Genomic DNA, 24,439 nt, shown 5'->3' with positions numbered 1-24,439 from the left:
TGCACTCACATCCATCAGCATGAAGTGTTTCGAGAGGCTCGTCATGAGGCACATCAAGACCCTACTACCCCCCTCAATGGACCCCCTGCGGTTCGCGTATTGTCCCAATCGCTCAACAGATGACACCATCGCCATCACCTTCCACCTGGCTCTCACCCACCTAGACAAAAAAGACACGTACATTCGAATGCTGTTCATAGACTTCAGTTCAGCATTCAACAGTCATTCCTCAGCACCTGATTGGAAACCTGAGCCTACTGGGCCTGAACACCTCCCTCTGCATCTGGATCCTAGACTTCCTGACTGGGAGACCTCAGTCAGTCCAGATCGGGAGCAGCAACGCCAACACCATCACGCTGAGCACCGGAGCCCCCCAGCGCTGTGTGCTCAGTCCACTGCTGTTCATTCTGCTGACCCACAACTGTGCAGCAAAACACAGCTCGAACCATATCATCAAGTTCGCCGATGACACGACCGTGGTGGGTCTCATCAGCAAGAACGACGAGTCAGCTTACAGAGAGGAGGTGCAGTGACTAACAGACTGGTGCAGAGCCAACAACCTGTCTCTGAATGTGAACAAAACAAAAGAGATGGTTGTTGACTTCAGGAGAGCACGGAGTGACCACTCTCGGCTGAACATTGGCTCCATTGAGATTGCTAAGAGCACCAAATTTCCTGGTGTTCACCTAGCAGAGAATCTCACCTAGTTCCTCAAAACCAGCTCCATAGCCAAGAAAGCCCAGCAGCGTCTTTACTTTCTGCAAAGACTGGGGAAAGTCCATTTCCTACCTCCCATCCTCACCGCATTCTACAGAGGATGTATCAAGAGTATCCTGAGCAGCTGCATCACTGCCTGGTTCTGAATTTGCAACGTCTTGGAATGCAAGACCTTGCAGCGGATAGTGAGGTCAGTTGAGAAGATCATCGGGGTCTCGCTTCCCGCTATTACAGACATTTACACCACATACTGCACCCGCAAAGCTAACAGCATTGTGAAGAACCCCACACCCCATTCATACAAACTCTTCTCCCACCTGCCATCTGGCAAAAGGTACTGAAGCATTCGGGCTCTCACAACCAGACTGTGCAACAGTTTCTTCCCCCAAGCCATCAGCCTCCTCATTACTCAGAATCTAGACTGACATCTACATCATTATATTGAAATTTATCCTCTGTGCCTATTGTCTTGTTTATTAATTATTTTATTTATTAATTATTGTACTGCCCTGCACTGTTTTGTGCATTTTATGCAGTACTGTGTAGATCTGTAGTCTAGAGTAGTTTTTGTGTTATTTTATGTAGTCTAGTGTAGCCTTGAGTTGTCTCACATAGTCCAGTGTAGTTTTGTGTTGTTTCATGTAGCACCATGGTCCTGGAGGAACGTTGCTTCATTTTTACTGTGTAGTGTACCAGCAGTTTATGTTCAAAATGACAATAAAAAGCGACTTAATTTGACCTTGATGGCAGTCATATACAGGCCTTCCAACAGTGGCTGGGAGGTGGACCACAGGTTACAGCAGAGAATAGAAAAGGCTAGTCAAAAGGACAATGTTATGGTAGTCATGGGAAATTTTAACCTGCAGGTTGATTGGGAAAATCAAGTTGCTAATGGAGCTCAAGAGAGTGAGTGAGTTTGTTGAATGCCTATGAGGTGGCTTTTCAGAGCAGTTTGTCATTGAGACTACTAAGGGATCAGTTATACTGCACTGGGTGTAATGTAATGAACCAGAGGTGATTAGGGAGCTTAAGGTGAAAGAACCCTTAGGAACCAGTGATCATAATATGATTGTGTTCAACTTGAAATTCGATAGGGAGAAAGTAAAGTCTGATATAGCAGTATTTCAGTAGAGTAAGGGAAATTACAGTGATATGAGAGAGGAGTTGGCCAAAGTAAATTGGAAGGAGCTGCTGGCAGGGATGACAGCAGAGCAGCAGTGGCGTGCGTTTCTGGGAAAAACGAGGAAGGTGCAGGGCATGTGTATTCCAAAATGAAGAAATATTCAAATGGTAAAATAGTACAATCATGGCTGACAAGGGAAAAAAAGCAAAAGAAAGGACATACAACAAAGTAAAAACTAGTGGGAAGATAGAAGATTGGGAAGTTTTTAAAAAAACTACAGAAAGCAACTATAAAAATCATTAGAAGGGAAAAGATGAAATATGCTAGCAAATAATATCAAAGTGGATAGTACAGGTTTTTCAAGTATGTTAAAAATAAAAGAGAAATAAGACTGGATATAGGACCGCTAGAAAATGAGGCAAGAGAAATAATGTACAAGGAGATGGCTGCTAAACTAAATGAGAATTTTGCATTAGTCTTCACTGTGGGAGATACCACCAGTATGCCTGATGTTGTAGTGTGTGAAGGAAGAGAAATGGGTGCAGAAGGCTAGGAACTGGGTTTGAGGAGGAAAAAAAAAGGATCAGCCGTAATAGAATGGCGGAGTAGACTCGATGAGCCAGATGGCCTAATTCTGCTCCTATGTCTTATGTTGATGTTAATTTGGTATATTCGATTGCATTTTATTCTATATAATGTTTGTCTTATGCTTTCTAATTTTGTCTCATTATTATAACGAAGTTGTTTTATCTTTACAATTTATGTAAAGCATTTTAATGAATTAAAGATGATATATAAATAAGGTTATTATTGTGTTTTCCCCAGCTCAAGGTACGGGCATAGCCAAGCACACTTATTTCTCAGCAGCTAGAAACTTTTGGACTATTCTAGTGGCGTTTAGTGTTGTGGCTTTCTGAAGACTTACATAGATATTACTGTGTACCTCTAATTGTTTAATGCTATTGTGTAGTGACTTTGGGATGACACCAGTTATAGATATTACTATAGGGACAATGTATACCCTGTTCATGTTCCATAGTCTTTCAATTTCCTCTTTTAATTCAGCATATTTCTGGCATTTTTCACTTATTGATTTCTGTATGTTAAGTGTACTTGGAATGGCTATGACTATTAAATAACTTGTTCTTGCTTGTTTATCTTGTAATATATCCGGACAGTCATTATGGATTGTCCTATCTGTAGAAATGGATTGGTCATACTATAATTTGTAGAACTCTGATCCTAAACGTGGAGCAGGGTTATAGCTATAGTAAGGTATATGTAATGTATGGATCTATTTCTTTTAGAGTAATATGTATAGATTGTTGTCTATGCATGTGTATTGTTTTCTCTCTTGCTCCAATGAGAATACACCAGTTAAAGCTATTTCCCATGTTTGTGTTTTTGTTTAATATATGTAGTTGTGCACAGATGCAACAAATTGCCGATGAGTATGAACTGAATGTCAGAAAATATCACAAACTGCAGCGATAGTTACTTGAGTTAAACAGCACGAGAAAGCCGAAGGACCCATGAGTAACAGTGAAAGACACACTGAATTTATAGTGAAAATAATGTGGTGATATCTTCAGTCAGGAAAGTTGACGAATTTGATAGCCCTAATGAAGGCTGGGAGTCAGATATCAAGAGAGTTGAACTATATTGTAATGCAAATGACATGGAGGAACAATAGAAAGCCCCTATGCTTCTTATCTTAATGGCCCCAAGAACGTGCAGTCTCTTACATAACTCCTGAAAAGCAAGAACGCACAGTCTCTTACACAACCCCTGAAAAGCAAGAACGCAGTCTCTTACACAACCCCTGAAAAGCAAGAACGCACAGTCTCTTACACAACCCCTGAAAAGCAAGAACGCAGTCTCTTACACAACCCCTGAAAAGCAAGAACGCAGTCTCTTACACAACCCCTGAAAAGCAAGAACGCACAGTCTCTTACACAACCCCTGAAAAGCAAGAACGCAGTCTCTTACACAACCCCTGAAAAGCAAGAACGCACAGTCTCTTACACAACCCCTGAAAAGCAAGAACGCAGTCTCTTACACAACCCCTGAAAAGCAAGAACGCACAGTCTCTTACACAACCCCTGAAAAGCAAGAACGCACAGTCTCTTACACAACCCTGAAAAGCAAGAACGCACAGTCTCTTACACAACCCTGAAAAGCAAGAACGCACAGTCTCTTACACAACCCCTGAAAAGCAAGAACGCACAGTCTCTTACACAACCCCTGAAAAGCAAGAACGCACAGTCTCTTACACAACCCCTGAAAAGCAAGAACGCACAGTCTCTTACACAACCCCTGAAAAGCAAGAACGCACAGTCTCTTACACAACCCCTGAAAAGCAAGAACGCACAGTCTCTTACACAACCCCTGAAAAGCAAGAACGCACAGTCTCTTACATAACCCCTGAAAAGCAAGAACGTAGTCTCTTACACAACCCCTGAAAAGCAAGAACGTACAGTCTCTTATACAACCCCTGAAAAGCAAGCAAGACATTCAATGAAATTGCTGCAATTTTACAGAATCACTTGAGCCCTAAACCGCTGGTAATAGATGAGAGATTTAGATTTTACAAAAGTGAACCAGTCAAACAATTAAAGTCTTTCTGAATGCTTTGCGAACTGTGCAAACTTTCCTAGTCCTCTGACTTTGGAGATGGACTTTCTGATGCTTTAAAGGACATGCTTATATTGGCATGCATAGTCAAAGCATTCAAACAAGGCTACTGGCAGAAGGAGACCTAACCAATGGCATTGACCATTGCAATATCATTAGAGACTGCAACAAAAGATGCAGCAGAGCTTCAGAAGAGTAGGTTAGAATGTGAAATGCACAAAATATAGCTGAATGGTGCAAAAAGCCAAAATGTTATTGATGTGGTAAATCCTCCCATGATGCGAATAACTGTTGGATCAAAGAAAAAGTTTGCAGAAAGTATCAGAGAGAATATGCAAGGCAGACAAAAAGCACAACTGAGTGAAAAGTCTCAAACACAAAATGAAGCAAATGCATGAAGTTACTGAATGTAAAACAGAATCAGAACACAGAGCCTGACAAAGGTGAACTGTCATGCCTACAACTGCATAGTATAACTGAAGGAAATCACTAAGTCATCTGGATTACAATAGATGTGTCCGGTGTAAAACTGAAAATGGAACTGGATACATAGTTCCAGAAGCTGACTACAACAAACTGTTTCCTACCATACAGTATAGAATTCCTCAGTGATGTGAAAGACCTGCATAGGTGAAAAAGTGTCTCCCAAAGGCAAACTGAAGGTAAATGTGACATATGAAGTTAGAGCTTCATGTGCTGAAAAGTGGAGAGCCAGCACTTTTCGTATGTGTATGGTTGAGAAAAATCCAACTAGACTGGCACTTACTCTAAGCTCTCAGTATGAGATCAACAGGCAACTGCAGTCCAAATGGTAGCTGTCACAGCTGCTTAATGCTTATCAGGTGTTCAAGAAGGATATAGATAAGCAGATCGAAGACTTGGCCAAAAGTTGTTCGGGATGCCAAAAAGTTCAAAATGCACCCCCATAAGCACCGTTACATCCGTGTGAGTAGCCATTGGCAACATGGCAAAGAGTATAGATTGACTTTGATGGGCCATTCATGGACTCCATACTTCTGATTGCTGTGAATGCTCATTCAAAGTGGCTGGAGGTTATACCAATGAAGTCAACCACCTCAGCAAAGACCATCTCCGCAAAGAACAATCTCCACCAGAAATGACTTACCAGAACAAATTGTGAGTGACAATGGACCACAATACACATCAGAAGAATTCTGACTGTTCATGAAGAAAAATGGAATCAGACATTTCAACTTGGCTCCTCACCACCCAGCAATGAATGGGTTAGCTGAAAGATTTATCCAAACCTTCAAGAAGTCCATTAAAGCTATGGACAAGGAGGACAATTTTCTACAGAACAAGGTGGACGATTTCCTTTTTGTGTATCGGAACACAGTTCATTTGATGACAGATCAAACATCTGCCATGCTGTTCATAAGCAGGAATCTGAGATCTTGCATAGACCTGCTGAAACCAGATCTACAGAGAGAAGTACAGAACAAACAGTTCAGCCAGTTGCCAAGTGAATCATCAAGATGCTAGCTTATTCCTAGTGCATGATTACTGAGAAGACAAGTGGACACCCAGTAGGACAGCTACAAGAACTGGATCACTAATGTACACAGTAGATCAGACATGGAGATGTCATGTGGTCCAGATACTGGATGCTCAACTGAAGAACACACCAGCATCGATTACATCCAACAAGATGGACACAATTCAGTTACCAGGCTTACCTCTCAATGATGTCACTGACAACAGCACTAGACCAGAAACCAAGAACATTGTTTTAGATAAGACACCTACCAAACCTGATGCCACTCCACAGGTCCAGAGGCATGACAAGAACGTTATCATTGACAAGACACCTGCCAAAGCTGATACCACCCCACAGGTCCAGAAATGCTATCCTGAAAGAAACAGAGTGCCACCCAAAAGACTGAACCTTTAGAAAAGTAAAGTTAGTCATGGACTGTTATTGTGAAAGCACGTTTATTGGGAATATGGGTTTATGAAAGAGAAATTAAATGTTTTGTACATACACAATCTCATATTGCATTAATCTAAAGGGGGAGGAAGTGTACATATGGATCTATTTCTTTAGAGCAATGACCTCCCCTTTAGCACTATGTATAGATTGTTGTCTATGCACATGTATTAATCTGTCTCCACATGTGTACTGATCTACTGTGTACACATGCCCATTGTTCTCTCTCTCTCTCTCTCTGCAATGTGAATGCACCAGTTAAAGCCATCTCCATGTGTGCTTTTATTTAATTCATACATAGTTGTGTATAGACACAACACAAGTTCCCTTCTATGAGTTTATATTTTAAAGTGAGATTTTGGTGAATGATGCTTTCTATTTGATTGCGCCTGCGTAACTGATCAGATTGAGTTAAGCAGCTGCACAATCCTGAAATGAGTGAGAGTGTTTCTGATTTCCCTTGGCATTTTCTGCATTTATCATCTTGAATTTGTTTGTCTTTTATTGTGTAATTTTGATCATTTTTTGTGTTAACTACCTGGTCCTGTCTGGTCAGAAGGACCCTCACTGTTTCTGAGAAGAGGTCTCCAACTCTGAGCCAGGTGTTCGATGTTTCCTTGTCAACATCTGGTCTGCTCAGATCGTGGGGATGACTTCCATGGAGGGTCATGCTCTTATTATTTTTCCTTCTTTTTGTACTTGCAGAGTTTGTTGTCTTTTAAACAATGGTTGTCTATCCGTCCTGTTGTGTGCAGTCTTTCATTGATTCTATTGTGTTCCTTGTATTTACTGTGAATGCCTATAGAAGACAAATCTCAGAATTGTGTATGGTGACAGACATGTACTTTGATAATAAATTTCCATTGAACTTTGAAGTGATCATCTCATCCCAAAATGAAGATAATTTTCCTAACAACTTCACCTTGTGTAAGTTAATCCATAAGACCATTAGACGAACAGACATAGGAGCAGAATTAGGCCATTCAACCCATTGAGTCTGCTCCACCATTCCACCATGGCTGATCCTGGATCCCACTCAACCCCATACACCTGCCTTCTGGCTATATCCTTTGATGCCCTAACCTGTCAGGAAACCATCAACTTCTGCCTTAAATATACCCACGAACTTGGCCATGTAGTCTGTGGCAGAGCATTCCACAGATTCGCTACTCTGGCTAAAAAATTCCTCCTTTAGCTCTGTTCTAAAAAGTCACCCCTCAATTTTGAGACTATGATCTCTAGTTCTGGAGGCCACCACCATAGGAAATATCCTCTCCACATCCATCCTATCTAGTCCTTCCAGCTTTTGGTAGGTTTCAATGAGATCCTCACACATTCTTTTAAATTCCAGCGAGTACAGGACCAAAGCTGCTAGATGCTCCTCATATGTAACCCCTTCATTCTTGGAATTATCCTCGTGAACCTCCTTTGGACTCTTTCCAATGAGAGCACATCCTTTGAGATATGGTGCCCAAAACTGTTGACAATACTCCAAGTGTGGCTGGAGTAGTGCCTTATAAAACCCTAGCATTATTTCCTTGCCTTTATATCCTATTCCCCTTGAAATAAATGCCAACATTGCATTTACCTTCTTTACCACAGACTCAACCTGTAAATTAACCTTCTGAAGTCTTGCACAAGGACTCCCAAGTCCCTCTGCACTTCTGATGTTTGAACCTTCTCCCCAGTCAGTTAATAGTTCACAATGTTCCTTTACCAAAATGCATCATCATACATTTCCCAACACTGTATTCTATCTGCCACCATTTTGCCCATTCTTAAAATGTGTCTAAGTCAGGCTGCAATTGCATTGCTTCCTCAGCACTACCTATCCCTCCACCTATCTTTGTATCATCCGCAATCTTTGTCACAAAACCATCAATCCCATTACTCAAATCATTGACAAACAATGTGAAAAGCGGCGGTCCCAATACTGACCCCTGAGGAACACCACTAGTCACTGGCAGCCAACCAGAAAAGGCTCCTTTTATTCACGCTCACTGTCTCCTGCCTGTCAGCCATTCCTCTATCCACGCCAGTATCTTCCCTGTAATGCCATAGGATTTTATCTTGTTAAGCAGCCTCATCTGTGGCAGCTTATCAAATGCCTTCTGAAAATCCAAGTAAATGACATCCACTGCCTCTCCTTTGTCCACCCTGCTTGTTACTTCCTCAAAGAATGCTAACAGGTTTGTCAGGCAAGATTTCCCTTTACAGAAACCATGCTGATTTCAACTTATTTTATCATTAGTCCCCAAGTGCCCCAAAACCTCATCCTTAGTAATAGACTCCAACATTTTTCCAGCTACTGAGGTCAGGCTAATTGGCCCATAATTTCGTTTCTTTAGCCTTCCTCCTTCCTTGGAGTGGAGTGACATTTGCACCACAGATGGTCCTGCACTGTTAACCAGTTCACACTTGCATTACCTAAGAACTATTGCCTCTCATTATATTCTTCCTTTAGAGAAACTTTCCCCACATGCATTGCACCCAAGTAGAACTTATCCTGAAATTGCTTTATCTGCATAGATCCCCTTGTTTCAGTTCCTTCCTTTTGAAGCACCCTACTTGACCTCATCTCCTTTAGCTCATTCACTGTAAGTACAAGGCTGCAGGGAATGGGGTACTTTTCCCTACATTAATCTGATAATGCAAATTTTTGCATGATGATATACAGCAGAAAGCCACAACTGTAATTATCAAGTGCCCAGGTAACCAAATGCAAAATTTGTCTGTTGAAGAACTTGACATCAGTTGTTGGACCAATTTGCTGATCTGAGCTGAGAAGTTGCAGGTGGAGATCAACCCAGAAAAGTGTGAAGTGATTCACTTTAGAAGGTCATGGTTGAAGGCAGAGTACAGGGTTAATGGCATGATTATAGAGGCTTCTTGGGGTCCACATCCATAGGTCCCTCAATTTGCACACAAGTTGATAGGTTTCTTATGAAGGCATATGGTGTGCTGGTCTTCGTTTGTCAGCAAATTGAGTTCAGAAGCCAAGATGTAAAGTTGCAGCTCTACAAAATTCTGATTAGACCTCTCTTGGAACATTGTGTTCAGTTCTGATCACCTCCTTATAGGAAGGATGTGGAAGCTTCGGAGATGGTGCGGAGGAGATTTACTAGAATGGTGCCTGGATTAAAGAATATGTCTTGAGAGTTTAGACTTCTCTCTTTTGAGTGAAGGAGGGTAGGAGATCTTTATAGAGGTGTACAGGAGGTATAAAGAGAATAACCAGAGCTTTTTCCAAGGATGGAAATGGATAATATGAGGGTCATAATTCCAAAGTGATTGGAGGAAAGTATAGGGGGATGTCAGAGCTAAGATTTTGTTTAAATGCAGAGTGGTGGGTGTTGAACACCATTCTAGGGGTTTTGGTAAAGGCAGATACATTAGGGACATTTAAGAATCTCTTAAAAAAGCACTTGGATGTTTGGAAGATGGAGGGTTAAGTCGGAAGTAATGGTTAGATTGATCTTAGAGATGGTTAAAAGATTGGTACAGTATTAACCACTGCAACCGGCTGGTGGTGTAGTGGCATCAGCACTGGACTTCAAAGCAGATGGTCCCGAGTTCAATCCCAGCCATGTCCCAAACTGGGCAACAGTATATGCGTGGAAGAAAGGCCTGGCAATCTATTTCTGTAGCTTGGATTGTCATAAGGTGGGCATTGGGAATGGACCCAAATGCAAGACACAGACACTGAAGTACTAACGGAGAGAACTAGGTGAATAAAGAAAACAAGGGAAGAGGGGAAGAAGCGACACTGGACAAGACACAGGCCCTGGACGAGACTAGGAGACTGGGCATGGGCTAGGACTAGAGTAGGAAAGTGGGACCTGAACAAGGAACTAGGAACCTGGACAAGGACTCCGAGCCAGAGACTGGACAGGAACCCAAATCCTGGGTCTTGACTTGTGGTCAGACTCCGGATCCAGGCGAGGACTGGACATGGCAAGGCAACAGGACTGGACGTAGGGGCAGAACGCGGGACTCCAGGGCTGGACGAGGATATGAAGCTCAGACTAGGTCTTGGTTGCGGGAGAGCAGGCACACAAAGCTTCAGTCGAGGGAGAGCAAAGCAGAAGCGGGGAGAGGCGTAGCTGGACATGGACACTGGCCCTGGATGAGACCAGGATTCAGTGCCTGGGCTATGAGTTGGACACGGACTGGAACCTCCTCGGAGCCTTGGACACAGACTTGAACACGGAATGACAAATAACGACAGTTGAGTAACAGTAAACAGCCTGCCTATTGACCTGGATATGAGACGACAAAACAACGACAGTCCATTCGAGTCAGAAGCAGCAAAACTCAGCTGTCCATGAAAACGGCAGAATTTGTACCTTTGGCTTGGAGTGGCGCAAATGGCAGTCAACTCAGCTGGTCACGAAAATGACCGAATCCACAACGCAGCCCCAGGTAGCAACACCACTAAGAGTCCACAATGAACAGGGACCCAAATTGGGCACAACAGCACTTGCTCAGGTGCCGGTCCTGCCTGGGAGTTCTGACAGGAGTTACTGTCGAGATAACAATTAGGGATATGGAACAGACAATCCAGCCGCAGGGTAACAGCAAAGATGGCCTGACTTACCCCACAGACACGAGGACAGGGTACTGACAAGACAAACCCCACAGAGGCGAGGACAAGGTACTGACAAGACAAACCCCACAGACACGAGGACAGGGTACTGACAAGACAAACCCCACAGAGGCGAGGACAGGGTACTGACAAGACAAACCCCACAGAGGCGAGGACAGGGTACTGACAAGACAAACCCCACAGAGGTGAGGACAGGGTACTGACAAGACAAACCGGCACCTACACTCAAACCCAGGGCCACTTATATTCCCGGCCCCTAAACGAGAATCAGGTGCCTATGATTAAGCCCAAATAAAACAAGGGACTGCCAGAAGACCTGGAGTCTGGAGTCCACGGACCGGACTGTGAACCAGAACGCGGACTTTATGGACCGGACCATGGCATAGGTGGTTCTGAACCAGGGGTTCCCAAACTTTTTTTATGCCATGGGCCAATACAATTAAGCAAGGGTTTGAAACCCTGTTGGAAGTAGATTGATGGAACATCTGAAAATGAATGCATTGATTTGCATGCTTAGACAATTGCAAGCTGAGCAATAAGTTACAAAAAACTTTTCAGGTTCTTGACAAGGTTTTTTAAAGTGAACAAGGCAAGTGTTCAAGGAACTAAATTTCAAACAAGCATTAATGGGAATGGGGAATGGGGAGCCACGGGGCAGAGGAATTTAAGCTAGATCTGTTGTTCAATACATTTATTTCTATAATCATTCCATAGTGCATTAGAGGCCAGATTCAATGAAATAGAGATAAAGTGAAAAACATGAAGGGTGTTGAGTGCCAAATCTGCCACAAGTAATAGCTTAAACTGGGAATCCTAAAGAAGCCTTCAAATATTCACCTTGAATACATTTAATGGATGGCAGTTTACTCTGCAGTTGAAGTAGAGAATGCCAAAATTCACAAGAAGTTCACCTCAATTATGAAGTGAACAACTTTTGCAAAATGATGCTCCATAGATCTAAATATCTCCACTGGAAAACATCCTCAGTGTCTGCTTGTTAATCACTTCAGTAATACAGACCAAATCCACTTACATTAGTATCCGATTAGTAACTTAGTCTGGACTGCCTCTGATACAAGCAAATCCTTAAATATGGAGAATAATTTTCATGTGGAGTGCTATGATCTATTTCAGAATTATCCTGAAAAGTTGCACTAAAAAGTAAAGTTTCCATATCAACAAAGGCAGAATAGCCTTAATTATGTGCTCTGCATTAATTGTTTTAACATCTTGAAAAATACTTTTTCAACAATCTTTGACACTGGAATAGTTCCATGAGGGCATTTGGAAATGGAATTTTTCCAACAGCAGATGTTAGGTTTACATTTCCCACATACCTTCTCCTTTAGTATATTGACTACTTTTGGAGCCACTTTCAGGACAACCTTTTACAGTTTAACCAGTACTCACCTACATTTTCTCCCTCTTTGGAGTCACTTTATTATGTTGAATGTTTACACATCCACTATTTGGAATTCAGACTTCCTGCTATCTCTTACATTCCAGACTCATTCTTTAAGAAATAAAAAAAATACTTCCTTTATATACATCCAGAAGCTTTACTTATATCACTTGCTGGCTTGCCCCTTGCATAACTTTATTATCTACAGTTTTATCAGCGGGAAGAATCAGATGAATCTAGCAGAACTTTATGCATATCTCTAGCAAGGGCTAGGGTTGAAATGGCAAGCTTATTTGAAGAAACCACTTACTCTGTTTGAACTCAAGACATCGATGAGTTATTTCCATTTCTCAAGCCTTCAAGCTTGCTGTAGCCTTTGTTAGATGAATTAAGAGCAATAGGGAGAGTATAAAACAAAGGTAATTATAGCACAGAAATCCCAAGCATGCAATTTATTCTGTTTGGTGGTTAGGGCAAATCTTCACTAGTTTTAATAGCATTGTTTAAAACAAACATGGCTGCTTTAAATGCAATATTGGTTTCAATACTTCTAGTCTTTGAGGGAACTAGGAAGTTAATTCCTGAGATATAGTGACAAATTAGTACTTAATCCTGAAATTAAGCATAATTTTCAAAAGCCTTAGATGGCAAATTTGATATGACTATAAATGATTAGATTGGGACAGAGGGGCCCGAATCAGTGCCTTGGGTTACAAAAATCAGAATATCTGGAGAAATACTTGTTTCACATTTCACACTGAAAAGGTTCTACAAGGACAAGTACACTTGTAACTTCAATGCTATGGCAGTCAAAACACACAATTGCCCTTGGAGTTAATACTACACAGTGTGTCAGTTGCAATAATAAGGAAAGCTGCAAAAAAACTTGCTCCTCCACCTATACTCACACTCTTTCTCTTTATACCAACCCAGGCTCAACACACCGAATCAATAACAGTACAAGCTGTGACTAGCTAATCATTAGCATCATAATAACTTACCCACAACATCACTTTTAGAATGAACTAAACAGTTCGTAAATATCCCTAGGAGCAACCAGATTAACATGCAACACCCCATTCTCTTCTCCTATTTACCAGAGCCGGCACCCGAAAGACTGATTGCGACTCCCTCCGGCACTCTGCGTATAAACCCATTCATTGACACTGATTCCAATGGAATTCTGATACATGTCACATGTAAACAATTAACAGCAATTAATTAACTTCAACTGTTTATTTTATTCCTTCTACGTTTAAAAATCACAGGCATTTAATTCCTGCGACCTTGATAACAATGGTGTCCAGTGCTGTTTTCCTATTTCATGTTATTTGAAGGAAAAGTTAACAACTAGTTAAAGATTACCACATTCGCAGGATTATTGCAATCATGTGCAAAGATATCATATGGAACTGAACTGCAGCATATATAATTACTTAAAACTATAATGAATCAATAAATGACCTGATACAATGCAAGATTAATTAAAACAGCTTTAATAAAGTAATCCAAAAATTGGGTTGTGTCTTTTCTTGTTGTACTAAACTGTTGTTACCCTCGAATGCCTCAGCATTTCCCCGGCAAAAGAAAGTTTAGGGAGTTGCCCTGGATGGACTCGAGCATCTTTCACCAAATGTTGCAGAAGCATGTCATCATTGTTGCAGCTTTGGAATATCAAAGTTTTCAATATGAACAACACAGGAAAGAAGGAGATTGATTTGTTTTATTATTTATTAATTTTCAGGTTGTTGACATCACCAGTGTAGGTCTAAAGGAATTGGAAATCTGCGGAACAATTTAGTTGAAACAAGTCAAGGTCAGTGGATGAGTAGACACAACAAATACAGTATCTGTGGTCTTGCCAGCTGGTGGGAAAAGTAGAGGCTGTCATTTTCTGAATTAACTCTTTCTGGAACGAAGTACTTGAAAGCAGACAAAACGAAGGCCCTACCTTCCTCCAAACCAAGGGTGTAGCCATGGGCGCCCGCATGGGTCCCAGTTATGCCTGCCTTTTTGTTGGCTTTGTGGAACAGTCCATGTTCCAAGTCTATACGGGTATCCGTCCCCTTCTTTTCCTTCGCTACATTGATGACTGCATTGGCGCTGCCTCCTGCACGCATGCTGAGTTTGTTGACTTCATTAACTTTGCCTCCAACTTTCACCCGGCCCTCAAATTTACCTGGTTTATTTCTGACACCTCCCTCCCCTTTCTTGATCTTTCTGTCTCCATCTCTGGAGATGGCCTATCTACTGATATCTACTATAAGCCTACAGACTCTCACAGCTACCTGGACTATTCCTCTTCCCACGCTGTCTCTTGCAAAAATGCTATCCTCTTCTCACAATTCCTCCATCTCCGCCGCATCTGCTCTCAGGATGAGGCTTTTCATTCCAGGATGAAGGAGATGTCTTCCTTTTTTAAACAAAGGGGCTTCCCTTCTTCCACCATCAACTCTGCTCTCAAATGCATCTCTCCCATTTCCCGACCATCTGCCCTCACCCCATCTGCCTGCCACCCCACTCGAGATAAGGTTCCCCTTGTCCTCACCTACCACCCCACCAGCCTCCGGATCCAACGTATAATTCTCCGTAACTTCTGCCACCTCCAACAGGATCCCACTACCAAGCACATCTTTCCCTCCCCCCATCTTTCTGCTTTCCACAGGAATTGTTCCCTACGCAACTCCCTTGTCCACTCGTCCCCCCCATCTCTTCCCACCAATCTCCCTCCTGGCACTTATCCTTGCAAGTGGAACAAGTGCTACACCTGCCCTTACACTTCCTCCCTCACCACCATTCAGGGCCCCAGACAGTCCTTCCAGGTGAGGCAACACGTCACCTGTGAGTCGGCTGGTGTGGTATACTGCGTCCGGTGCTCCCGGTGTGGCCTTTTATATATTGGTGAGACCTGACGCCGACTGGGAGACCGTTTCGCTGAACACCTACGCTCTGTCCGCCAGAGAAAGCAGGATCTCCCAGTGGCCACACATTTTAATTCCACATCCCATTCCCATTCTATCCATGGCCTCCTCTACTGTCAAGATGAAGCCACACTCAGGTTGGAGGAACAACACCTTATATACTGGCTGAGTAGCCTCCAACCTGATGGCATGAACATTGACTTCTCTAACTTCCGTTAATGCCTCTCCTCCCCTTCTTACCCCATCCCTGATATATTTAAACAACAACACACACAAAATGCTGGTAGAACACAGCAGGCCAGGCAGCATCTGGTCTCGGCCCGAAACGTCGACATCGCTTCTCCCTATAGATGCTGCCTGGCCTGCTGTGTTCTACCAACATTTTGTGTGTGTTGTTGTTTGAATTTCCAGCATCTGCAGATTTCCTCGTGTTTGCTCCTGATATAGTTAGTTTTTTTCTCTCTCTCTGCCCATCACTCTTCCTGTTCTCCATCTCCCTCTCCCTCCCCCTTTCTTTCTCCCTAGGCCTCCCGTCCCATGATCCTTTCCCTTCTCCAGCTCTGTATCACTTTCGCGAGTCACCTTTCCAGCTCTTAGCTTCACCCCACCCCCTCCGGTCTACTCCTCTCATTTCGCATTTCCCCCTCCCCCCACTACTTTCAAATCTCTTACTATCTTTCAGTTAGTCCTGACGAAGGGTCTCGGCCTGAAACGTCGACAGTGCTTCTTCCTATAGATGCTGCCTGGCCTGCTGCGTTCCACCAGCATTTTGTTTGTGTTTTTGAATTTCCAGCCTCTGCAGATTTCCTCATGTTTGCCCTACCAATAATTTGTTAATCAGAGATAATTTCCAGATAAGAAGTTATTTGTGGGATTCTCTTTGATAAGGCAGAAGAACCAAAATGGGCTTATAAGAGTAGTCTGTGTCAATGAGGTGGAGTGACCTGAGCCTAGAGTCTGACCTGAACTGACTACAACTGTTGTGAAATGCACTGATTCAGCAAAGAAGAAATGACATTGGAGCATGCAGTGAGTCGGTGCCTCCTGTACTTCTGAGTCAGAGCCATTGAAGGTTGGACACATGATGGCCCAAAAAATCAGAGCCAACAGAATGAAAATAGAACAGCGCAAGGGAGAGAGCAAAATGAAAAGGGAGCAGAGGTGTGAGTCAGCTTTAGGCTCGGTAGGATGTGTGGCAGGAAAGTGGAGAGGAATGTAAAAAGATGAATATAGATGTAGAAAAATGGAAAGCCAGGATCAGGATTTATGGAATCCTTTGAATGTAGTGCAGAGGATATGAGGAGAAGTTGTGCTGATCATACCAAGTGATTAAACGAGATAGGGATGCTCAACTCTCAACTTGGAGAGACACCACATTCTAGGGTGACGACTAATGATGATGATGATGTAAATTGGGTGGTTTGGTAGGAAAGGTGGCCCTACAACTGTGTGAATGATTGGGTTTATAATTTGGCTATCTCTGAGGGGTGGAGTCCTACGCTCTCTGGCCCCAGTGGCACCTGTCATAATGGAGAGAATCCTGGAGACAATCGACCAGAGGGAACGGTTATGAAATAGTATTTTACTCCTTTTTACATGGCCCAATTAGGTGCTACAGCTGCAAATATACCAAAGTGTGGTGTGGGTGACGATCTGTAAAAACGCTTACAGTGTATTCAGCACTGCATGGTGTGGACAGAGGGGAGGAGCCCTTAATTGTCTAACTTCACTGATACATTTAGCCCTGCCGGAGGAGCTGACATGAGTGATTTTCAACAGGGTTAATTGGAGTGATTCAGTGGGGTCTCTGTATAAGTATAGATGTGGAAAATGGAAGCACCTGTCTGCATTTGCAATGAAATTATAGCCGGTTTTCTCAAGTGCTTATTTATTCATTTATTTAGTGATACAGCAGAGAGAAGGCCCTCTCAGACCTTTGAGCTGTGCCATCCTCACAACCCTTGACAAAACCTGATTAATCCTAACCTGGTCACGGAACAATTTACAATAACCAATTAACCTACCAGCTGGTGCTTCTTTGGAGTGTGGGAGGAAATCGGAGCTCCACGCTTTCCATGGGGAGGACATACAGACATCTTACAGAACAGCACTTTGGACAGCCTGACCTGTAACAGAATCGCACTAACCGCTACACTACTATGGTGCCCCGGGTCTATGATGGATGGGAGGAATTTGACTCAACAGTAGAGCAGAAACTAGCTTTGAACCCTGGTTTTGTACAGCACTGAGAAGGCTAAGGAACTGAGTGATGTATTTGATCCCACAGATCCAATGCACAATGAATCACAGCTCTTCAGAAGGATGATACGAGCTTTGGAGAAGGAAGCAAGGAAGAAAGGAAAACAAGGATCTGAACTGACATATTTATGAGATCAAGATGGGCAGAACACGAGGAAACGGAGTGCCACCATCATACTCAGCATACTGTATTTTCTCCTCTGACGAAGATATAGAAATGTCTTAATTGTAGACATGAAAAAAATTACCCAAACCTGGACTGGTTTGCAATGTTCAGAATTTAACAACAGGTTCATTGTCTGTGTGACGTCCATCATGTTGCACACAATATGCTTTAGGTGTAGAAGAGATATCACGACTGTATCCAGAGTTACCCACAGGGACTCCCGGTTTGCAACAATGGTTTCAGGCCTTGGTTACGTGGGTGTGCACTGCATGGTGGGATAGTACAGACAGACTTCCTGTGGATGGTAGGGTAGGAGGCCATCCAGTAAAATTTCTTTTGGACACAAGATGCTCTCAAATCCATCCGCACTTAAAGTACCAGGTAGGGAAGTACATTCTTTAACTAAATTTACTAAACATTCACAAGTGGGGGAGTACGCCACTACTGAACATACGGTTAACGTAACTGAATGTTCTCCACTCAGTTATGCTAATTGACTTGCTTGTCATTCGGGAAGTGATTTCACTTGAGTTTTGACTCAGTTGATTGTAGGATTTGGCAGCTCAGTATCGAAGGAGTACACATACCTACAGACATTCCAGTGGGACAATGTGAGGAGAGAATAGATGGAGTTGGAGAGATGTGGATGAAAGCAAAGGAGCCAGCCACCAAACAAAGTATACAGATTGCCTGTCAGTATTTCCTGAACATAAACATGATTGTGGCAGGTTGTAAATGCAGGGCCCTAATCCAAAATTCCAGAGCCAAGATGGCTTTCTGAAACAGGCAGAGGCAGATAGAGGGAAAATTGTCTGGAGCTTGTTAGCAGAGGGAGTTCTTTGAAAAATAACAACTACGAATAATTTGCCAATATGTCCCGTCCTGATGGAAGTTGGAAATTTACCATTGATTACCAGGAACTGAATAAAGTTATTCCTTTAACTGCTTCTACCATAGCCACAGGTTTTGCAAACTACATTAGTGAAGTGGTTCATTGTACTAGGCCTAAGTGATGGATTTTGGTCCATTTCTCTACAAAGAAGGTGTTTTCCATGTGAAATTTGCTTTCACATGGAAAAGACACCAGTTTACATGAACAGTTTTGCCACAAGGGGTTTTAAAACTTCTGGGGTCTGACCAGGGTCCTATATAGCTGTAACATTACCTCACAGCTCCTGAACTCAATCCCATGATTGATGAAGGCCATCACACCTTCACAACAACACTCAACCTGTGCAGCAGCTTTGAGTGGAAACGGACCCCAAGATCTCGAATATCTTCCACACTGCCAAGAGCCTTACCATTAATATTATATTCTGACTTCAGATTTGACTTACTGAATGAATCACTTCATTCATTAGTGATTGAATGAATCACTATCTGGGTTGAACTCCATCTACTACTTCTCAGTCCAGTTCTGCATTGTATTGATGTTCAGCTGTAACCTCTGACAACCCTCCAGACTATCCACAACACCCCCAACCTTTGCGTCATCAGCAAACTTACTAACCCACCCTTCTGGATGAGGACTTCCTCATCCAGGTCATTTACAAAAACCCTAAGAGGAGGGGTCCCAGAAGAGATCCCTGTGGAACACCACCGGTCACAGTCTTCTATGCAGAATACAAACCATCTACAACCAGCCTTTGCCTTCTGTGGGCAAAATTCTGGTTCCACAAAGCAAATTCTCCTTTCTGACTATCCCTAATCAGATTATGCCTCTCCATATGCTCATAAATCCTGCCTTTCAGGATATTCTCCAATAACTTGCCCACTGTTGAAGTGAGACTCATTGGTCTATAATTTCCTGGGTTATCTCTACTCTCTTTCTTGAGTAAGGGAACAACATTTGCAACCCTCCAATCCTCCAGTACTTCCCCTGTCCCCATTGATGATGCAAAGGTCATCGCCAGAGGCACAGCAATCTCCTCCCTCGCCTCCCACAGTAGCCTAGGGTATATATCAGACAACATCACCTGACTGTGCGGGTGATGTCTCCCTCCCAGATGCGCTGAATAACTTCTACGCCCGTTTTGAGGTGGAAAATGATGTGGTGGCGAGGAAGTCCACCCCTCCTACAAATGACCAGGAGCTGTGTCTCACCGTGGCTGATGTGAGAAGAACCCTGTGCAGGGTCAACCCACGGAAGGCTGCTGGACCAGACAATATTCCTGGTAGAGTGCTCAGAGGATGTGCAGACCAGCTAGCAGATATTCTCACTGATATCTTCAACATCTCCCTGAGCAGCGCCACCATTCCAACGTGCTTCAAGGCCGCCACCATCATCCCCGTGCTGAAGAAGTCTTCAGTGTCCTGCCTCAATGACTACCATCCCGTTGCACTCACATCCATCATCATGAAGTGTTTCGAGAGGCTCATCATGAGGAATATCAAGACCTTTCTGGCCCCCTCACTGGATACCCTGCAGTTTGCGTATGGTCCCAACTGCTCAACAGATGACGCCATTGCCACCACCCTCCACCTGTCCCTACCCCACCTGGACAAAAAAGACACGTACATTCAAGTGCTGTTCATAGACTTCAGTTCAGCATTCAACACAATCATCCCCCAGAAACTGATTGGAAAGCTGAGTCTACTGGGCCTGAACACCTCCCTCTCACCTCCCTCTGTAAGCTTTTCTTTTCTTCTTATCTAGATTTTCTATATCCTTTGTGCACCATGGTCCTATTGCCCTACCATCCTTTCCCTGCCTTGAAAATTTGCAACATTTCTTTTGTGGATTTCCCTGAGAACATCTGCTCCCAATTTCTGTTCCCAAGTTTCTGCCTAATAGCATCATATTTCCCTCTACCCCGATTAAATATTTTCCCAAATTATCTGCTCCCATCCTCTCCAGCACTATGATAAAGGAGAGAGTTGTGATCACTACCTCCAAAATGCTCTCCCACCAAGAGATCTGACACCTAACCAGATTCATTTCCCAATGCCAGATCAAGTACAGCCTCTCCTCTAGTTGGCCTATCTACATATTGCGTCAGGAAACCTTCCTGAACACACCTAACAAACTTCACCCCATCCAAACACATTGCTCTAAGGAGATGCCAGTCAATATTAGGAAAGTTAAAATCACCCATAACAGCAAGCCTATTCTAGAATCTGCTACCCTATCTGCTCTCGATGTCTCTGTTACTATTGGGGGGGGGGGGGGGGTCTATAAAAAAACATCCATTAGAGTTATTGCCCCCTTCCTGTTTCAGTCTTCCACCCACAATGACTCAATAGACAATCCCTCCATGACTTCCTCCTTTTCTGCAGTTGTGATACTTTCCCTGATTAGCAACGGCACTCTCCTACCTCTTTTGCCTCCCTCCTTGTCCTTTTGAAACACCTAAAGCCCAGCACACTCAGCAGCTGGTCCTGCTCCCAGGACATCCAAATCTTTTGGAGTTCCATTTAGAAAGTACTTCATTAAATTCATATGTTTTAGTTACCTACAGAACTGCTTGGTGTTATTTTTTTCAGATATAAGAAAATAATCAGGATCTGAATACTGTTGTTGATAACAGTCAAATCAATTTTAGTTCTCGCCAGGTGGTGGAAGAAGTGGAGGCTGTCATTTTCTGAATTAACTCTTGCCGGATCGAAGTAATTGAAAGTGAAATACAGAGAAAAGTAGCTTGGGTGAGCATTGCTCCAAAAAAGAACAATAAAATTCAGGAATTACTACATGGATACTTGTATTTAGAAACATAGAAACATAGAAAACCTACAGCACAATACAGGCCCTTTGGCCCACAAAGCTGTACTGAACATGACCCTACCTTAGAACTACTTAGGCTTTCCCCATAGCCCTCTATTTTTTTAAACTCCCTGTACCCATCCAGGAGTCTCTTTAAAGACCCTATCGTTTCCGCCTCCACCACTGCTGCCGGCAGCCCATTCCACGCACTCACCACTCTCTGTGTAAAAAACTTACCCCTGACATCTCCTCTGTACCCATTTCCAAGCACCTTAAACCTGTGCCCTCTCATGTTAGCCATTTCAGCCCTGGGAAAAAGCCTCTTACTATCCACACGATCAATGCCTCTCATTATCTTGTACACCTCTATCATCCACTGTCGCTCCAAGGAGAAAAGGCTGAGTTCACTCAACCTATTCTCATAAAGCATGCTCCCTAATCTAGGCAACATCCTTGTAAATCTCCTCTGCACCCTTTCTATGGTTTCCACGTTCTTCCTGTAGTGAGGTGACGAGATCTGAGCACAGTACTCCAAGTGGGGTCTGACCAGGGTCCTATATAGCAGCAACATTACCTCTTGGCTCTTATTTGATATAATAAGTTGAAACAATAAAGATGGAAATGGTTTGAATTAATTAGGATTTGCGTGGTTCGGTTAGTTGGCCAATGTAAGGGTCAACTCCAGCAAGGCCAGTATTCATTACCCATCCCTAAATTTCCAGACGGGCGGAACTTTAGGTGGCACAGTGGTATGGGTAGTAGAGCTGCTGCCCTTAAGTTCAATCCTACCTTCTGGTGTTGAGTATATGGACCTTGGAAATTCACCACGTTACTGTGTCACTTTCCCCTGGGCTGCTCTGGCTTCTTCTAACTTCATAAAGATGTGTGCAACAGACATCATTGCTGGAGGGACTCAGCAATTCAGGCATGGACAAAAAAATAGTGTTGATGTTGTGCGCTGAGACCTTCTCCTCACTAGGACTGGAAAGAGGGGGTGGGGGCTGAATAAGGAGGAATCTGATAGGAATGGATAAAGGAGTAAGGAATGAAAGGAAGGAAGAAAGGCACCAGATGGTGATGGACAGTTCATGAGTGTGGAGTAGAGAAAGCGGAGGGGTGAACTGGCCACCAGAATCTGGGGTGGAGGAGAAGGGGTGAAAGTTTAGAGAGGAGTGGTTAGTAAATGTCAGAGAAATTGTTGTTCATGCCATTAAGTTGGAGACTACCCAAAAAGAATAACACGTGTTGCTCCTCCAACCGGCATTTGGCCTTATGGTGGCAGTTGAGGAGGCTGTGGACGGACATGTTAGGTGGCCACTGAGAGATCCTGGCTTTTGCAGTGGACAGAGTGAAAATGTTCGACAAAGTGTTTCCCCATCTGAACCTTATCAGATGGATTGCAAGGACATGACCAGTATGCAAGCAGCTGATTGGTCACATAGAGAATTTATTGGGCTTCTTCTCTCTTTTGGCATGGATTTTGAGTGTGTGTGTTTTAATCTCAGCAACCTGGTTCGTCACTCATTTGCCCAGCAGTTACCGTGGCTAACATCACTCAGGAAAGTGATTAATCTTATTACCCCATTGTCATTCTTGCTCTGCACATACGTAAACCAAACTGTGTTGGTCTACCAATGTAGGGGAGGAACTTAGGGAGAAGGAATAAAGGCACAGATTATTTTCTAAATGGGGAAAGAATTTGGAAATTGGAGATGCAAACTGACTTGGGAGTCCTAGTGCAGGATTCCATGGAGGTTAACTTGCAGGTTGAGTCAGTAGTAAGGAAGGCAAAAGCAATGTTAGTATTTATTTAGTTTTGGGCCCCTCATCTTAGAAAAGATGTGCTGGGATTGGAGAGGGTGCAGAGGAGGTTCATGAGGATGATTCTTGGGAATGAAAGGGTTATCAAATGAGGAACGTTTGATGGCTCTGGGTCTGTACTCGCTGGAATTCAAAGGATGAGGGGGGATCTCATTGACACCTTTTGAATGTTGATAGGCCTAGACACAGTAGATGTGGAAAGGATGTTTCTCATGGTGGAAGAGTCTAGGACAAGAGGGCCCAGCCTCAGGATAGAGGGGTGCCCTTTCAAAACAGAAATATGGAGAAATTTCTTTAGTTAAAGGGTGGTGAATTTTTGAAATTTGTTGCCACATGCAGCTGTGGAGGTCCAGGTCGTTGCGCATATTCAAGGCAGAGATTGATAGGTTCTTGATTAGACATGGCATCAAAGGTTATGAGGAGAAAGCCTGGAACTGGAGTTGAAGAGGAGAAAAACAAGGATCCACCATGATTGAATGGCAGACTCAATAGATCAGAGGGCCTCATTCTTCTCTTATGTCTGATGGTCTTATTTCAAGAGGAGTAGAATATGAAAACAAGGATGTACTGCTGAGGCTTTAAAAGGCACATGTCAGATCATATTTGGAGTATTGTGAACAGCTTTGGATCCCATATCTAAGAAAGGATGTGATGGTACTGGGGGGCTCCAGAGGAACTTTATGAGAATGATCCCAGGAAAGAGGGAGCATTTGATGGCTCTGACCTGTACTTCCTGGACTTTAGAAGGATGAGGGTGATCACATTGAAACCTACTGAATATTGAAAGGCTTAGATAGTGTGGATGTGGAGAGGATGTTTCCAATAGCAGGAGAAATCCACATTTCATTTGGTCTGCAATTAATTTGTTTCAATATAACCATAAGTGCTGGCTCAGCTCCCATGTCCCATGGTTCCCCAGCATATATAGGTTAGCTAATAGGCTTAATGGTGGTGTTTCTATTTAATAATTTTGAGTCAATTATCAGACAAGTATCAGACATCCTGATATTCTGGTGGTGCTCTGGGACTAATGTGTTCTCTTTGAAATGAATGTAAAATATCTTACAATGCCATTGTAAAGGTAAGTGGCCATGGACATTTTAAATTTTTTAACAAACAGCATTAAAACAGAGTTTTGAATG

At 43.1% G+C, this 24,439-nt stretch overlaps 1 protein-coding gene across 1 annotated transcript in view; it reads right to left on the bottom strand.

Moving 5' to 3' along the window:
* Positions 1-24,439, bottom strand: part of LOC140720763 (uncharacterized) — a 106,141-nt gene that overhangs the window by 56,320 nt on the left and 25,382 nt on the right. Inside the window, exon 2 of the mRNA XM_073035599.1 lies at positions 6,242-6,345. Within this exon, the coding sequence (XP_072891700.1) occupies positions 6,242-6,345 (104 nt within the window). The remainder of the gene's footprint in view (positions 1-6,241; positions 6,346-24,439) is intronic.

Source organism: Hemitrygon akajei, chromosome 2 (genome assembly GCF_048418815.1).
Source record: "Hemitrygon akajei chromosome 2, sHemAka1.3, whole genome shotgun sequence".
NCBI lineage: Eukaryota > Metazoa > Chordata > Chondrichthyes > Myliobatiformes > Dasyatidae > Hemitrygon > Hemitrygon akajei.
This window is presented reverse-complemented; position numbering and strand designations above follow the sequence as displayed.